This window comes from Caloenas nicobarica, chromosome 1 (assembly GCF_036013445.1).
Source record: "Caloenas nicobarica isolate bCalNic1 chromosome 1, bCalNic1.hap1, whole genome shotgun sequence".
Lineage (NCBI taxonomy): Eukaryota > Metazoa > Chordata > Aves > Columbiformes > Columbidae > Caloenas > Caloenas nicobarica.
This window is the reverse complement of record NC_088245.1, coordinates 41622970-41642005: the sequence shown is the minus strand read 5'-3', so window position 1 is coordinate 41642005 and position 19036 is coordinate 41622970. Positions and strand designations below refer to the sequence as shown.

Sequence of the window (19036 nt, the reverse complement as noted above, 5' to 3'; positions counted from 1 at the left end):
CCCGCTGCATAACGGCGCAGTGACGGGGCAGCCCGGCCGGCCGGCGGTCGCCGCGCATGCGCAGAGCCAGCGTCGCCCCTTTCTGTTCCGTCTGTCCCCTCACGGTCGGTGCCGCCGCGCCCGGGAGCTGCGGCGGGCCCGGCACTTAGGGCCGCCATTCCCCTCCGCTTCCCGGCGCCCGGCGGGTGTCTGCCAGGGCTCCGGGTGCCGCCCGGCGGCCGCGCCCGCACCCCCATGGAGGAGCCGCTGGCCCTGCACCCCGTGAAGCTCTATGTGTACGACCTGTCCAAGGGCATGGCCCGGCGCCTCAGCCCCCTCATGCTGGGTAAGAGCACGGCGGGGGCACCGGACACCCCTCCCCTCTCGTCGCCTCCCCGGGGCTCGTGTTCCCACACCGGCCGCCGCGGCCCGGCCTCGCCGGGAAGCGGGACCCGGGGGTGGCTTCCCCCGCAGCCCCGCCCGGTGCCGCTGTCCCGAGGGAGCGGCCCGCCGGGGAAGGGCTCCCTGGGGGTGCGGTGGCTGGGGCCGAGCGCGGCTTGGGGGTGTGCGGGCCCGGGGTGTGCCAGCCGAGGGGGGTTTAGCTGCAGCTCCAGGACCAGCTCTGTAAGGCGGCTCCAGGTGAACAGCGTTCAGCCTCTTTTCCCTCATCCGTCCTTTGCTGCTTCGCTCATTTCATTTACTAAAAGCTAATTAAAAGTATTACTTAGCCCCTGATGAGAGGAGGGAAAACTCGGTTCCCAGCTGCTGTGATGCCTTGGCAGGAAAGCTGAAGTGGAGGGAAGGCTTCTGCTGCTCACGGGGTCATTGAGTCCACGCAGCTCCGTGTCGCGGTGAGGCTGGACTGGGGCAGGCGTTGCACGGCTTGAGATGTGCAACTGGCCACCTTCTCCTTCCAGAGAGTTTGTAAAAGTTTCTTGTGCGTCTTATCAAGAATCGCATGTGTTTCCAACTGAGCCCTGGACTAGGGATGTCAAGGAAACTTAGGTTTTGCTTGGACTTTTACAAGTGTGAAGTAGAAAGACAGAGAGTGGTTTATACCCGTTACGTGTAGACTCTGGCCTGTGTCAGACCAACTGTCTGTGTGAGATGAGGCTTCCCAACAAGCTCAGTGTCTGAGCAGATGGCTCCATGTAATCTTGTTTTACAGTTTGTTGGCATTCACTTTGCTCATCTGTCCTACAAGAAGATTCTGTGCTATCCTGGAAGCTTAAAATGAAAGTCCAAATAGTTCTTAGCATGAGGTTTCATGCACATCAACAATAGGCTTGCCAAGCTGTGAAGGAAATATTACAGAGCTCACATGTGAAGTGCTCTGTTAGCCAGAGAGCAGTGACAGCTTTGGGAGATGTGTGTTTCCCACCCTGGATAACCTCAAAATTTTTTGTGCAGTCAGAGTTGCTTCTGTTATAGCCCTCAGGGAAGTAATTTCTCATGTGTTAATTCATAATAGCCGTGCCTCATCTTGTCCTAAGAGTTAATCATAAAATAGATTACATGTGTGCTTCATCTACCTGTGTTTGAGCTGAGCAGATTTTAACTAGTCTTATTTCAAAGTGTTGGTCTAGACGTAGACTTATACAGTGACAACCTGTTTCTAAACGTATCTCTATGCTGATCTTCACACCAATCAAGCGATGGCTTTTTAGCTCTCTTATTACCCACAAAATCAATCTTGGGACCTTGTAGCTTTCTGAATTCCCGCATTAAAACATTTAGTGCATGACTTAATTTTTGATGCTTTTTATGATTCCCAATCAACAACTTAAAACCTTGTGCTTGAGATACAGTTTGGTGCCGAGTTTCTAGGAGTCTGAATAATGGAAAGGAAAACTTAAAAATCTGAACACTTCTCTCGGTAGCATGGGGAAATGTTGCTTGCTGGTGCTGCCGGGGAACTGGCTGACTTCAGGCATGTTTGTGGAACTGGGCCAACTAGGCCTGTGTGGTCACAGTGACAAGGCAGACTGCAGAATATCTGGGATTATGTAGATCCAGCGACTGGAATGTCAGTAAAACAAATCATTGTTTATTGCTTTTTTCCTTTGAGTTAGAGTATTTTCTGTGCATTTTCACTCGGCTCTGTCATATCTCACTATTTTAGAAGCCTCCCCAAGAGCAAAGGGATGGAGAGAATACCTCTTTCCTCATGTACACACCTTTTAAAATTTGTTTTGTTTTCTCAAAGAATAACAAAAACTGTTGCTATTTCTCTGTACATCAACTTTTAAATGGTCAATAGCTATTTTTCCGTTTTTTTGGTCAGTAGTGGTCATAAACTGTACATCATCAGGCAAAGTCATAGGAATTGAAGAAGAAAGGATTTATTAGGTGATTTAGTGCTAAACATTTGTTGTCTGTACTTCTAGTATTCTTTCCATAGATGCCAAGTTTGACTGAAACAATACTTCTGCTCCTCATGATAATTCTGTAACATCACCTACACTGAAATACATGTATTTTAGGAGAAAAAAAAGTCCAATATGATAATTGATTGTGCTAAAATCAGTTCCCAGCATGCTTGGAAACAAAGTCGGATCCGCCTGCCAGAGGGGGATGAATCCCTTCTTATGGGGTTGACCACTGCGAGAGCATCATCTCATGGTGTCTTCTGGTGCTAATAGGATCCAGAGGTATTATGCATTATGTCAATGCAGCATTCAGGGATCAGCTGGCACTACTAAACATTATCCTAACTTTTTCAGTGTCATTTCTTTCCATTGTGGTTGAGTGATGAACCTGAAAGGTGGAACTGTACAGCGCTGTTCATGGCAGGCTTTGGAGTGACTTAGTCGTGGTCCTTGGGCACATCCTTGCTTTTCTTGACAATTTGTTTTCTTTTTTACCCAGGCTATTTTGTTTTTTCTACCTTTCTGGGAGTTTCCTGTAATTTTTCAGTGTATATTTCTAAACATGACCAAATATTGTAGTTCAATTGTGTTTGATATCGGAAGTGGCATGTTTAATTTTTGTGTGCTGTTTCTCTACGTGTCTCTTCTCTACAGGTATTTTTCTCCCTCTCTCCTGCATTCTCAGTCTGAGACTACGTTCGTCTGTCCAAATGCATGATCTAAAAACAAATGTTAACCTGAATGCAATGAGATTTTCTGTTTTCAGGGCAGAAAGCAAAGTTCACCTGATTCTATGGGAGGTGGAGAGGAAGACAGAATCATTCAGCTTGCAGCGCTGATTTTGAAGTAGATGTCCAAAGGCAGATAAATCTTTAGGGAAGATTAAAATCCTGTTGCATCATGGGCTTAAAGAAAAATGTCTTGCAGCTCTCGAAGTTCTCTTTTCCTGTAGCGGAGATTGTTGCACATGTGACTCACAGAATGGGCAGGAGCTTAGTTTACCACAGCAGCTTTGGCTCCATGCAGTATAAATTAATGGTGAGTTGGCTGGGAGTTATGTGTTGGTTGAAATTTTTAAGTGGTACATTCAGCTGTAAGGACTTAACAGCCCAGAAAAAGCTGGAGCAAAAGGTAACTGCTAAAAGCAGGTACCTTCTCCTCCACTCATTCTGAAGATTTTTTTCGATTTCTCCAGCACGAGATTCCTTCAACTTTGCTCCAGAGCATTTGCTTGGGATTTCACAAAAATCAAATGCGTTACCATCCCCCAACCTAGTCTACTTCTTAGTGTTTCTAGGCACCTCAAGGAAGAAGGGAACTGAAGCAGACTCCTCCCTTCTCGTTAGATTTTTTGCTTCAGTTGAGCACCCTCAGTAGCACAAGGAGAAAGTGTTTGACTAATTAAGATAATTTTCAATTCAAAAAGGGCAGGAACCTTAATAGATTGACCTAAGGAAATTGCAGTGATACGCAAAGCAATGTAGAAATATCTACATTGGTTGACCAAATTATATCACTTCCAGTTCCACAGGAGACAAGTTCACTACTTTTCTGGGATCTTGTAGGGTCTTCTGGGGCTTGCATATCCATTGCGGAGGATAGATATGTTGTTAAAAATACTGAGCTTCCTATTGTTTCTTTACTTTACAGCTCGGGAACAGGTATTGTTCTTGTGCTGAGGGATGGATGTCCTGAGCTCTGAATGGGATAAACCAAGTGCCCATCACCTTCTACAATTCCTTCATGTCTCAGAACGCTTCTGCCCTTCAGTCTCATAATTTGTATTAATCTACAAATGCCACTTTCATTTGATACTTAAAGAGCACAGGATTGTGCTACATCGTGTGGTCCTCAAGATTAAAAAGTTAACCATGCCAGTAAAAGAGATTGGTGAGCATCTAATCTCCCTTCTGCTTGGCCTTCCAGATAAATCCAAGCATGGAAGTAATTGCATTTGATCGCATTCTAAAATTATACAGGCTTGCTTGCTTCTTTCAAAATACCCTTATATCCCAACAATGATAGTCTCCTGAATCAGCTGTGCAAAAAACAAATCTATCTACTTCATTCTAAGGCAAAGCTGAGGGTCCTGGAATTGTTTAATGCATTTGAATGTTGTATTTTTCTCATAATTTTCTGGCTTGTTTGAACACCATGAAAGTATTTCAGCTATGAATGTTAGAATGAAAAATAACAGCAAATAAAAAACTTGTTTACTTGCTAGATGATACTTTGCGATTTGAATCTTTGAGATGCTTAAGCACACAGAGCTATGCTGAATTGGCATCCCCTCCTGAGTTCCACCGAGTATTTTCAGGAAAGATCCATATAAGCACCTTGGCAAGGGAGAAAAAAAAAAAAAAAGACTTAAAGAATCAGATATGTGATCAGATTTCCAAAGACTGACAAGCTATGACCCTAAACTCTCACAGATATAACACAGGAACTTTCACGTCTGTGACAAACGCAAGGTAGCCTGACTTGCATTAGCTCGTGATGGAAGCAGATCAAATTAAGCTGAATTGCTTCCCGTTTACTTCAGGCTGAGCCTGCGCACAGGCAGTTACTGTGGGACAGCTATCACCCAGCAGCTTGACCATATGCACTAATTGTTGTATGATTGTGTACATCTAAATTTGTAACACCCTTTCCTGCTCAACAGCCATTGAAATATTCAAGCTCTCTAGGCATCTTGCTGTCTCCCTGTTTTACCTGGATGAACCCAAAAGAGCATCATCCCAAAAGAGTTTTACTGGGATGATGCCCAGAAGAGTGGCATCCCATCAGGGCGTTCCTGTTCCGCATTAAATGCGTGTGCATCATTTGGGTCAGCTTTGCTGTAGGTATTGAGCGGAGGGTAACGTCTGCAATTTAAAGGTTTTTTGCAGATCAAACAGAAATTACTGGGAAATCAGACTTCTACATGTAGTTCTAGAGAGCCTTATGTTATGAGCAAATGTGTTGGTTTTGGTGGCAGCACCAGCGTATAGTTCCACTCACATTGCAGCGTGCCATGGGAGTTTGGAGTGTTGCGGCAAGGAGTGGAAGAACATGGAATGTGATGTCTGCCAATATCCCAGATGGTGTTTGCAATCCCTTCTTCTAAACCCCTGAATTGACTATGGAATATAAGCTCTGTTGCACTGAAGCATTATTAGGGGAGGCTCCCTGGCAAGCTTGACCTTTTCATTTTTTAAGCTGAACAGTGCAGCCAGAAGCAGCGTTATTGGAAAGTGTCACCTTCAGAGGCTGCAAGCAATGTATTTTCTATATAGTGGACAATGTCCAGCAGAAGGTAAGACATTAACTCCTTAGTGCAGACTGCCCTGATGGCTTTGTGTGAGCTTGTCAGGAGCCGCAGTGGTTGTTCTGTGCATTGTCTGAGTTTGAGAGAAAGGCAAGAAGAGTCATATAGGAGGATCACCAACAGAGGCAAAACTTCAGGAGAAAGGTGATGGTGTCCGTGAAGGTCTGTACAGAGCCTCTTACATGATGCAAGAGACAAACAACATTGAGATTCGTGCTGAGCAGCAGGAAAGGGAGCTGCCCAAGTTCCTCAGAAGCTGGTGGCCATCGATTTATTCCTGTCAGTCAGTTTGGAGTTGAGATGACAACAGCCAGTTGTGCAGCATGGGAAACTGCAGCAGCATACCAAATGTTCCTGGTCTCGGATGTCTCTGAGTGATACGTGTGTGACCAATAATACGATGGGTTTCTTAGGCATGGGATTCCCTAGTGGTGGTGTCACTGGAGAGGCTTGCACTGCCTCTGACCAAGCACAGACCACCAGTGGCAGAAAGGGATTTTATGTTGTCTGTAGCAGGCTGGAGAGCTACCATGTATGCCTTAGTGTCATCAGCACTGCAGATCTGGCATGTGTTTTCCACAATGCCAGCCTGGTTAATGTCTTACAGGAGCCAAGCAAAAACAGCAGGTCAGTAGCTCCATTAAGATCATCAAACCAGTGCTGGGAACAAACTGACCTCACTGAGCAGCCTCGGGCAGACTGGCCATGTGAAGATGGGCCGCTTCACTTGCCAAGAGCTGTTCTGTTATTGCCCTGGCAATTGCTGCCTGTTGTTAGCTATGGATTTGGTGTGTAGCAGACATAGAGGAGCCCCCCCAGGGCTGGACTGCAGTCTAATGCAAAGGCCCTTTCCTGAACTCTGGGTTTTGTTCATACAATCAGAGAATTGCATTGGTGAAAAGGGACCTCTGGAGGTCCTGCTCAAGGTAGATCTGGCGAGAGCAGATTTTTCAGGGCCCCAGGCAGCCGAGTTCTGAGTACCTCCAAGGATGGAAATCCCACATGTTTTCTGGATCCCGGCCCCAGTGTTTGACCACCTTAATGGTAATTTTTTTTCTTCCTTTTACTGAGTTGGGTATTTCCCATTTTCTAGCTAGCACCTGTTGCCTTTCACTGTGCTCCTCTGAGCAGAAGGCTCTCTTTTCTCCATATCCATTAGGTAGTTGTAGACAGCAGTAAGGACTCTTGGCCTTCTCTTCTTGAGGCTGAACAGACCAGTTCTCTTCAGCTGCTCTTCAATACAGCAAGTGCTCCTTCCTGGTATGTCAGTGTCTTTTGTACTGGGAGGGATCCAAAAGTGGCCACGGCACTCCAGACGTGGTCTCACAAGCGTCAAATAGGGAGAAAGAGTCACCTGCCCCGAGATTCTGACTGCAGTCTTGCTAGAGCAGCCCAATGTGTGGTAGCCTTTGCTGCAATGATCTTTACAAGGAGGTGTTGTAGTTGCACGAGCAGGTTCCTGGGAGCACCTGTGACATTGTCAGCATCTGCTATAACTCTTTTGCCTGCACACAGAATATAGGTGCAAAGTGACAACTTTTTGGAAAGCAATTCATAGTTGTTTGCTGGATATGTGTGTGAAAGTAAGTATTAAGATGTTCTTTTTCTCTTTAACATGCAAGAGGGCAGATACAATTCTAGTATGTGCCACCTTTGAAATGGTTTGTTTCTCTGCCCTGGAGGATAAAGTTCAAGTTTCTAGTGGAAAACAGTGATTGATTGTGAACAAAGGTGTAATAATTTGTTGACAGATATGCCGAACACTGACTACACAAAGCCAGGCAGTACAGCCTGTCGTAGGCCAGCTGCTAAAGTGAGGGCAGTGATACTCTGCCTCAAATGGTGCTGGTGTCAGTGGTTTTTGGCATCTCCAGGGCGCAAGGTGACAGCTCTGATGGGGAAGGTGTGGAACGAGAGCCAGAGGATCGAGGAGCACAACAGCATGGGACAAGCTAAAGGGGCAGCAAATGCTCCTGAGATGTTACAACACACTGCTCTGCTTCTGTCGTCGTTGCTACTGTCTTTTGGCCTTCATTCTACTCCATGCCTACATTTCTGTGCGGTGGGTTGACAGTGAATATGCTTGCTGCCTGGCTGTGATCCATGGTAGTGACAGATCAGTCCACCTACTTCCAAACTGTGTGTACTTGCTTTGACTGATGTCTGTATTGTCACAACAGCCTTTTCCCTGCCTCCACTCTTACACAACCCTCATCTGAAGCAGGTACCATGAACACAGAGAGGTTTGTTTCCCACTTCTAGGGAACTGGAAAAGCACTTAAGAAGGGACTTTTTCTCTAAGATGCAATGATATTATTAGTTTAGCTGTTCCTGAAGCAAGTCTTTGCTGTGTTCTACAAAACACCATTTTGTTACTTGTATAAATTTCAATCTTGCAATTCTTGTCCCCAACCCCCACTTAAATTGTTCACTTTTAAGGGCAGGGGAGGGAGGGAAAGGAAGAAACCATGGAATAGATTATAGACACTATCACCACGGATTATATGTCCTGTCAGATCTCTCATCAGTTACTGAAATAGAAAAGTTAATACTCTGTGCTGGCTAACTGCCTGCAGTTATGGAATTGGTGTAAAATTCAACTCTTCTGGTCCTGACTGAAGATTCTGATTTTAGGAAAACATTTATTTTCTTGGTCTGTAGAGAAAAGCCCAAGGAAGTCAAGCAGTGACAGGATAGGATGGCATTGCTGCCTCTGCATGAAGGAGGAAAGAAGTGCAGCAGTAGTGTGGATGGAGTAGTTCCTTTGAAAGAAAGACATTCTGTCGCATTAGGGGCAACTCTGGGATGAAATCTTGGGTGTTACTGTCATGGTGAAATAATAAGCATGGTTCCTAAGTGACCGACAGAAAGTAGGCTGAAATCTGGAAAATACATTGCTAATAACTATTATTTTCTCTTCATACAGGGAAACAGCTGGATGGCATCTGGTAAGTAACTAGATGTGTTAAACACTGTGTAGTGTAGGAAGTATTTTCAATATGAGATTATATATGCTTCAGATCTTAACGTTTTGATGCTCAAGAGAGACCAAGGCACTTTTTGTTCATGAATGCTGATTGGTAGTGAGGTGATGTACAGTCAGGTACTGGTTAAACTTCTCCATTTAAAACTCCATGGGACCCATGAAAAGAAGCATTGCTAGCAGTTGTTGCATTTTAGTGCAGTTATACACTTTTTCAAGGGTAGGATGTTGTCCTTGTCCCGAGCACTTTGACTTCCAGTTGCAGGCATGACTAAACATGACAGTAGAAGAGTGGGTGGGAAGCATGTATTACAGAATCAGGCCTTCTGGCATGTAAGAGCAGTGCCTACATTTGGTTACAAAACACTCCCTAATTCGATATATCGTGTCAAGAGGCTTGGGTTTTGTTTTGGTTGGTTGGGTTTTTTTTAAGGCAAAAAAAAAAAAGCCCAAACCCTTGTCCATCTACTTCCCTCTCTATTGATCCATCTCGAGTGACTGACCTTCTCAGTCAGTGGCTATCAGGTGTGCACTTTTGTGTATGTGATAGCAGGGCTAGCTCTGTCTCTCTGTGACTTCTCTTGACCCTTTAGCCGAAAGAGGCTGCTGGAGATCTCGTGCTGGGGTAGAAGTCCCTTTCTTCCTATATTCCCTCATGCTTGGGCACCTAGCTGAGCCTGTGCTTTCCCAGCCACCTACAGAGTTACAGTGGGCTTGATAATCGTTGCTTCCATATCCATTCATGTCGCAGCAGACACTGTTCCTACTCACAGAAACCCATTGATCTTTTCTTTCAGTTACTCACTTCATGATGTCCTTGAGCACATAAATTTACCAGTGATTTATGTGCTATGTTAAAGGCTTCCTTTGTTTCACCTGTTTTCTGTTCTCTGTGGCAGGCACACCTCCATAATAGTCCACAAGGATGAGTTCTTCTATGGCAGTGGAGGAATCTCCAGCTGTGCACCTGTAAGTTAAACTTGTTTTTCTGATAAGATAATTTAGTGATAGGGTTACCTGATCAGAACTGCTTGTGTCACTGTCTGTTAGAAAAGCAGCAAGAGGCTTCTGAATTCAGCCAGATGTGACTGCTTGCCGTGGTCGCCCAGGGCAATTGAGGAAAAGGGAGCATGGACAGTGGGTTTAAGCCCAACTAAATACAGGTTGGAGGTTGTTTCTGCTGGTAGAGTGTATCTGTTCAAGATATCTTATCCAGCTGCATTGCCAGAGTGACACCTTGTCTAATTCTGGATCAATAGGTTTTACATGCAGACTTGACAACTCAAGGCATCCTTTTTAAGATAAACAAATTTGTGAGGCTTTGTCAGATATTTCTGTTCTTGGAGAGTCAAAACTGATAGGCCATTCTTCTTAAAGCAGAATTTTGCCATAGCTTTGAGCTTTCAGCACCAAGAGCCAAGTATACAAGCTGAAACTTAAGTTGCATGTTACTCCTCATCCTCTGAGTTCAGAACAGAGGAGGCCAGTGGGACTTTTTGCTTGACAAACATACCAAAAGTTCCTCCTCTTGTGCCTGGACAAGCCATGAGAGCTGTATTCAATAGAGTCCTCCAAAATAATTCAGTCTGTCCATTTAACATTGTCTTCTGGCTGTTAATTTTTACAGGGAGGGACACTTCTTGGCCCCCCAGACTCGGTTGTAGACCTGGGAAACACCGAAGTCACAGAAGAAATTTTTCTGGAATATCTTTCCTCTTTGGGGGAGTCTATGTTCCGGTAAGTAGCAGCTTGTACTATGAAATCTGTGTAACAGAAAAAACCTTTAGGGGAAGGGGTGCAGAACGGAGGAAGGTATTATGAAACCAATCGCACTCACAGAGCTTTGTCTGCTTAGTGTATTATTTGGTTACTCTCCAAATACACGACTGGAAGTGATGCACAAGGAGCTACCGGCTAGGCAGCCCTCTGGTGTGCCAGCCTTGAGCCAGGCTGGGGAACCATTCTGCCAGGAAATCTTTCACGCTGTGTTTCACAAGATGGAATGATGCCTGATATGCCTTTGAGAGAATCACCAGGGAAAATGAAGGCACTATATGAAATATCTCAGTAAATAGTGCTTTGCCCGTGAGTCATAGGTGAAGTGTTGTAGTAAAGCTGCCAGCTTTCACATGAGTAAAAGCAAGGTCTTGACTGCTGAAGTATCTAGTCTACTTCTCACAAGAGTAGGAAACGGTAGTATTTAATGTTCTGCCTATATTTCCATGTCAGTAATTCCTCTGATTTCTCATTATTCCTTCTGCAGTTTTAACTGAAGAAACCTGACCTCACCTATCCTCCAAAATAACATTGTATAAAGTCAGTGATGCAGAGAGATGTCATTTTCCACCTTGATTCAGTTGAATTTGAAGGTTAATTGATGTCTGTATTTCATCTATTTGCCTTAGAATTCTTTGTGGGAAAAAAGTGCTAATGTAAGGAGGTGTTCCCCATTAGGGGTCTAAGTTTTTCTGCTTGCTAGATTTATTGCTGAGTCGGTCTTTTTTGTTTCATTTCCTTTCCTGTGGCACAGAGGAGAGTCTTACAACCTCTTTGAACATAACTGCAACACCTTCAGTAATGAAGTGGCACAGTTCCTGACAGGGAGAAAAATCCCTTCCTACATCACTGACCTTCCAGCTGAAGTTCTTGCCACGTGAGTGTCCATGCTGCTCCTCTCTGTAGTGTATTGCTTCATGCTAATGCTTAAACATTTGACAGAGCCAGTGGTACCAGTTTCTGCTGACTCTCTCTGAGAACCAGCGTAAGATTAAGGAGAAGATGCTACTTGATTTACTTCAACACTTACAACACCGTACGACAAATGCTGACTGACATTACTAAGAGGACAGGAGAAGGTTTTTCTTCTGCCTTTAACTTAAATTAGTTATTTTATGATGCTCTCATGTGCGACCAGACGAGTGTAGAAATCACAGAATCACAGAATGTTAGGGATTGGAAGGGACCTCGAAAGATCATCTAGTCCAACCCCCCCGCCGGAGCAGGAACACCCAGATGAGGTTACACAGGAAGGCGTCCAGGCGGGTTTTGAATGTCTCCAGAGAAGGAGACTCCACAACCTCCCTGGGCAGCCTGTTCGAGTGCTCCGTCACCCTCACCGTGAAGAAGTTTCTTCTCAAATGTAAATGGAACCTCCTGTGTTCCAGTTTGTACCCATTGCCCCTTGTCTTACTGTTGGTTGTCACCGAGAAGAGCCTGGCTCCATCCTCGTGACACTCACCCTTTATATATTTATAAACATTAATGAGGTCACCCCTCAGTCTCCTCTTCTCCAAGCTAAAGAGACCCAGCTCCCTCAGCCTTTCCTCATAAGGGAGATGCTCCACTCCCTTAATCATCTTTGTGGCCCTGCGCTGGACTCTCTCCAGCAGTTCCCTGTCCTTCTTGAACTGAGGGCCCAGAACTGGACACAATATTCCAGACGTGGTCTCACCAGGGCAGAGTAGAGGGGAAAGTTTCAGAACATGTTGCGAGTCTTTTTGTCTTAGGAACCAGTATCTGTTAAAGCTCGCTTCTCTTGCTCGAAGCACCATAACTGCAGTGGAGGTGTCAGCTTTGCTTGTGAAGAGGCAGAGGAGATGTAATTTTTAAATTAATGCTACAATTTTAAAGCTATGGAAGAGAGGAAATGAAGAATTCTTGCCTGGTAGGTCAGCTCAACTTTTTTTTTTTTTTTTAGTTGTCTGAGCCAATGGGGTTCCCAGTGGAATCTTTCAAGCTCTGTCTTTTAGGTTTTATTTCTCCTAACAGTGGTATACCACATTGTTTGGGAGACACTTGTCTCCTACCCTGGGTTTTTATCTCCTCAGATCTCTCAAAATCAGATAAAGTCTGTAACGGTGAGTCATATCAAAAGATAAACCAGGTGTTCGGATTGCAACAAGAATTTATTCTGTGTGTGTTGAACCATTGTCTTTTAAGGGGGCTAGAGGCTATTCTTCTAGAAGAATCTTTAATACTGATGTAGTACTTAATGGAGCACTGCAGTTGCATAACAGGGATTTCATTGGTACACTTAAGTAGAATGAATTACTAAAAGCTGGTTTCAGACATGGTATTACCACATTAGCAGTCTGGGCATGTTAGGACTCAGAACTAGCTTATAGAAAATCATGATTAAGATTCTTAGTGTTTGAACAGTAAACTCTGTTTAACAGGTTAAATTCATTTGCTTTAGCTTGTAGTGGAACTCTATTCTTCAAATTTGCTTCTACAATGTCAGTTTGCACTCTAGGAAGTGAGTGCACTTCAGTAGTAAATGGTGAAAGCTGTTCATCAAATAAGCTATTTGACATGTTTATTTCTTTACCTTCTTAGACCTTTTGGACAAGCTTTAAGGCCTCTCCTGGACTCCGTCCAGATCCAGCCACCTGGAGGAAATACCTTCAGCAGACACAATGGACAGAGCTAACAGGAGTGATCCCATATGCCCAGCCTCACCAGGCCTCTTCCTTTTTAAACATGAATCTACCAGATTTCTCTTTTATAATTTCCCATCAGAATTAACTCTACAGAAGTTACAAGACAAGTTTTAAATTTTCCTAGGGAGAGGGTTTATCAGGGTGCATGTAAGACAATGCTACCAAAAAGATTGCCATAATTTCTAATAGTATTCTACTAATTTATAAAGGTTGTCTTGCCCGAGTAGGCCGACACTTCCTAAGTAACTCCTGTGCTGGTAAGTGGGAATTCATTCCATGAGCATTCAAGGGCCCATTACACGATTTGGAGTAAATAAGGGAATGTCTTAGTCATCCCTTGTGGGCTTGCATCTCCTTCTCCTGTCACTACCTCTATTATGGGGGTATTTGCCGAAGTCTGTAGCAGAAAGACAAAGGAAGTATTGGTATCCTAGGAAGTGAAGGTGTCCCAGGATTAGTCTTCTGCATATTTCATTGACATTATTTTATTTGCTCAGGGCAAAAGCTGAACTGGTCTGATCAGAATGTTTGCAGTGGCACAGCTGTGTGGGAAAGGTGATCAAGCTGAACCGTGCGTCAGTGTCACACTGGAAAGCTGAAACTTTCAATGGGAGTAGCCGTGTGTGGGAGGGAGGCTGGAACCGAAGATTCCCAAGAGCCTCATAACACTAGGTCCAGGAGTTATGGGAAAGAACCAGCTGAAAGAACAGAATCTTGTGAGCTGAAGTGGTAGAAACAAATTTCAGGTGAAAGTAAAATGAAGTGAAATGTTTCCTTTTCTTGCATGTAAGCTTATCAGCAGATAGACAGAACCTTGTTAACTATTTACCTTTGCATAAGAGCTGTTTGTTGGGTTTTTTTGTTACCAAGACAGAGTTTCAGTACAGTGAGGCAGGAATAGCATGGCAACTGCATGATAATATAAGGTGGACCAATTCTGCCTTCAGTATCTAGTTGCAGACACAGCAGGAGTTCCAACTTTCTTTGATACCGCTGCCCTTTCCAAAGCAGTCAAGCACATCACAGAGGGGGCTCTGCTTAAGTGTAAGAGAAATAGGTGATGGGTCTCCCCAAATGTGAAGAAAATGAGGAAGAGTAAAATTAAGCTTTTCTGTGGAACAATTGAGTTTGTGTTACACGCAGAGGCAGTCCTGTCCTTAGATTGACATTTGATCATATCAATACTGCATCTTCTAGTTTGAGTCTTGCAGCTTTGTAATTATTTGCAGTGGAAAAAGATCAAGGGAATGAAGGAATAGACACATTGATTTCTTTTCATGCATGCATACACACTATTTTCCTGAACAATTTTGTAACAGTAACAATTTAGGAGGGAACATAAGAAAGACATAAGAGAAACCCCAAAACATTGCTGATGCTCCATAAACAGGGATTGCATGTCCCAGATGCTGCTGAAAAAGCATCTGTGCAAATGTGCAGCCCTTTGTCTAGTGCTTTGTTGTGAAAAGTATTGCTGCCAAGTTCCATCTTGAATCTCAGACTTCCAGCACTGGAAATTTCCTGTATACCTAAGGAGTATAGAGGAGATGTCTTTCCTCTGCTGAGCTGTTTCTCTCGGAATAATACAGTTTGATAAGTTTCTCACACTGTTACTCAATGTGAACTATAACAGCTCATATTTTTGAGGTGGTGGAAAACTGCAGGTGGAAAACTGCACTCTGTCAAATACTCTGTTGCCCTGCACCTTGTGGGGTCACTACACAAATGGAAATAGGGTGCTGTTTGGCAGTTTTGTCTGTACCTGCTCTCAGTGCACAGCAGTGGCTCTTGCATCCCAGATTGTTTTTTTTTTTTTCCTTGTCATTCTCCACTTGTGCCATCAACTTCTCCTTAAGCATTTCATTTGGTGGGCTGGACTTGGAGACTTCCGTAGCAGTTAGTACTTGGGCTTCTACAAAAGCTTTCAATCTTACCCCATCAAAATGTCCTATTTGCAGAAAGCATTCTATAATAAATCACTTATGAATGCCTTTTGGTGCTTCTGGAGGAAGGATTGGTGTTTTTGTGCGAAGCCATAGCTTAGTTTTCCTGTTTATTACATATATCCTCTCCAGTCTTTTCCCACACTTATTGTGTGAAGAGTAACCAGTCTCTCATCTTAATACACACACCATTGTGCCACAAAATGCTGTAGCATGTTAGAGATCTTGGAGCTTCCTCAGTTGAACAGGTATACTCAAGCTGATACAGTGCAGCCCTACATCTAGATGTGCTAGTTTGGTACCTGCAAGCAGCACAGCTGTGATTGCTTGTCTTTCAGCAAACTCTCACTTCAGGCACAGCTGTCTGTGGTGGAAGCACTGGTGCCACAGTTTCTGCCCCATGCTCTGGCACAATGAGGATATTCCCTATATGTCCACTGCCTGAGAGGTCCTGAGTCTGCTTTCTGCTTGGCTGCCTACTTCAGGACTTTTTACATCCTCTCAGGAGGCAGAAAAGGGAAGACATTCACCCCATGCATTTTGCAATCTGCATTTTCCCCTCCTGAGCAGCCCCTTTGCAGAGATAATGCTGCTACTTCTAGGTCACTGGGTAAAATTTCACGTGGCCATATACTGTTTGCAGTAGCCACGGGGCTACTAGAGAGTCTGCTGGGCTTGGGACCTACTCTGTGTTTCGTGGCAAAGGAACTATGGGAGGGAATCCTGTTTGCTTGGGAGAGCCCTGTAGGCCTCTTGGGAAACCCATTTTTTCCAAAGATGGTTATGTGTAAATTGCAGGACTGTGCCCCCAACATTCCACCCAGCCCTACCTACCCATAGGAATATAAACTAGAGAAGTGTATGTAAATGTATATAGGTGATGAACTTCAGCCAGCTGATTGACAAAGGGGCAGGGAAACTGAACTCCTGAAAGGGAACAGAACCCTTTTGCCCACACTTACTCTTGTGTCTTCTATTGCTGGGGTTCCCCTGTGCCATTTAAAAAATGTTAATAATGTCTTTAGGGAAAAAGTGATGTTTTGATTTATTTGTGGTTTGTTGGGTTTTTTTTCTATTACAATAAAAAGAAATACAGCAAGTTTTCATGTTTGAATGTGTGTATCCATGCAGCTGCCCAGCGGATGCAGCTGACCAGAAGTCATTTTCTTCACTCTGGTCCCAGCTGGAAAGCACAAGATGAGAAACTGAGCAGTTTGTGCCAGATACTGCTCCTGGAAGTAGCAGTGGCTACTGCTGTTTGCCAGAACTGGTCACAGGCAATATTCTTATATAAGTTTGTGAAAATTTTCCTTCTGTAAGCACTGTGCTGTCTTATCAAGACTGCACTCCTGAAGGTTGACAAAATTTGGATGAAGTGAATGAAGGCTGGACAATAGGTGTGCTGTCAGCATGGGTTTTGTGCAGCCCTTGCTCATCTAACTGCAAGAATGAAATGTCTAATGTCTGCTGTTGAAGAGGCCCAACAGAGCTTAACCATAGGAAAAGGCTCTAAGCTTTTCCTGATTTGTCTCGATGCTACTAGTTTCAAAAGGAAAAAAAAGCAGCTTTAAGAAGTGGACTTCATGCCTGATTTCTTTTGGAGCTGCAGAGAGGGTATTGGTGAGGATAGTGGAGCACTGCTCATCATGTCTCTGCCGGTGGGCTGTTAAGGAGCAGGGGAAATACCTGGCTCTGGGGAAGAAATTAATTCTGCTCAGTTCAGCTTTCTGCATGCTTATCGATGGCATCAAAATGGCAAACCACGCAGTTTGCTGTTTGTATAACAGTCTGTATCAGTGTCATACAGAAGAGGGCTTGGAACAGAAAGGGGCTTTAACGAAGATTCGCGGTTGTGGTTATTTTGGGCTGTGTTACTCAGACGTGATGCTGGTTTGCTATCAAGTACCAGTACTAGCCACACACAAAATACCTGGGAACACATATAAAAGGAAAACTTTGACCTTTATGGCAGCTCTAAGCAGTGTAAGCCGGTGCTCACAGCCACTTGGCTTCTAAACTTCAAACAAAATATTTGTCCTTGCTGCTAGGAACAGAGATTGTATTCATGATGACAGCTGCTGCCTGAGCAGCAACCAAGGGATTGTGTTAGGAGTGGTTTCAGTGCCAAGTATTAAATAACTGAAAGAGCAGCAGCAGCCCTGTTCTCAGAGCTGACCGAGATGAAGGAACAAGCACAGCAGTACACAGCTGTGCACTGCACCGACAGGCAGACTCATACTTGGGGAAACCATGGTGGCACAGGTCCTCACCGGCTGAGACCAAAAGGCAGTGGGGGTGCTGGGAGAGCTGTTTTGACTTCAGCAGTTTACAAAGCAGCGTGACAAATAAGCTGGAGAAGGCACAGCGAGTAGTTCACGTTTTGGAAACCTCTCCTGATAGCATAAACCCGATGGCACTGTAGGAGTGCAAAAATGCGAACGCTGACCCGTATTTTAGCAGACTTCCCAATTCTGGAAAGTTCCCCGAGGTGGCACTGCTGCCTCACAGCGCAGGGATGCACCTGGGCCCAGGGAGAGCAGCTCCTGCTTTTGGGATGTCCAGAGCAATGCCAATGGAAGAGGCAAGGAGGAAGGTCTCTCCTGGACAAGAAAGCTGCAGGTGGGAGCAGCAGGTGACAAGACCATGGGGCAGCTGGGTCTACAGCACCCAGTGCTGCTACAATGCCAGGGCTGCAATAGGAGCGAACTGGCAGGTTCTCCTAATGTACCGCTTCCACCCAGACGTGGGAAGTCTCATCCATGTTGTGGCTTATGAAAAATGAAAGGTTTGCATTCCTGAACCCTCTTAGTTCACCACGTATCTGACCCCGTGGCTGCCTTCTGAGAGTCCTGGGTGTTAGCTCATGGCTCTGCTGCATGAGGGAGCAGCTCTTTGGCTTCTGGTAGTCAAGCAACCTGAATCCATGAAGACATCTCTACTCACTCTTCAGCATGCCATGGTAGGCACACTTTAAAGTATTCATATTCTGGAGTAAGCATCCACACATTAACTGATGAGGGATATATGTAATCAGACCTATAAATGAGCATAACCCTACACTGAACTAAAACTTCAGCACCCAATTGCATACTAAGCAACTGGGTGCTGAGAAACCATTCTGGGAGCTTCAAAGCGTCTGAGAAAAGAGTCCAGCTTTCCAAAGGTGGGAGATTGTAACCATTGTCTGATTCAGAAGGCCCCAGAGACCATGATTTTGCAGGAACATCTATGCAAGGGCAAATAACACTTGTAATGGCGATCCAAGACTGCCTGATTCACTATGTTACGGAGGCAACTCATAGAAACAGCACGGAAATAGCTGTCCTGGTGACATTAACTGGTGGACACAATGAATGCCTTCCCCAGCAAGTAGCTAAGGATATTTTGGTTTTGGTAAACCTTGTCCAAGGCAATGGCACAAAAGCAAATTATTAACATTGTTTCTGTACATCCACCTTTCATTGAGTAAAACCCAGAACTCGTGAAGGCACCTGAATACTTCATTTTGAGAGGAATCTGGTGGAAAACTAGGAAAAGGACATTCCACAGGACATTCCACAATGTCCTGGAAGAAAATAATACTGAGAAAAAACAAGCAGACCATAAAAAAAAAAACAACCTCCCCCCCAGTTCCAACCTAGCTCAGCACGCTGAGCACGATCTCAGGAGAGAAGGCAAGCTGACTGTGAGCAAAAAGGATTTAATGTTCTGTGTAGGTTGTTCTTGATCACAGAATCACAGAATGCTAGGGATTGGAAGGGACCTCAAAAGATCATCCAGTCCAATCCCCCCGCCGGAGCAGGAACACCCAGATGAGGTTACACAGGAAGGCGTCCAAGCGGGTTTTGAATGTCTCCAGAGAAGGAGACTCCACAACCTCCCTGGGCAGCCTGTTCCAGTGCTCTGTCACCAGATATTGATATTGGAAAATAATTCAGGAATTACTGTAGGAGATGGCAGCCAGGCATGCTGCCCACCATTACATATCAGGCCAGCGTAATACAGAGCCATATGAA

At 44.7% G+C, this 19036-nt stretch overlaps 1 protein-coding gene across 1 annotated transcript; it reads left to right on the top strand.

Moving 5' to 3' along the window:
• The first annotated feature begins 56 nt into the window (after positions 1-56).
• Positions 57-16122, top strand: DESI1 (desumoylating isopeptidase 1). The gene is given in 7 exon segments (XM_065657862.1): positions 57-80; positions 82-325; positions 8582-8603; positions 9538-9607; positions 10266-10375; positions 11169-11291; positions 12974-16122. Coding segments are annotated over 7 exon segments (687 nt in total). The 3' UTR covers positions 13068-16122.
• Positions 16123-19036: the final 2914 nt, after the last annotated feature.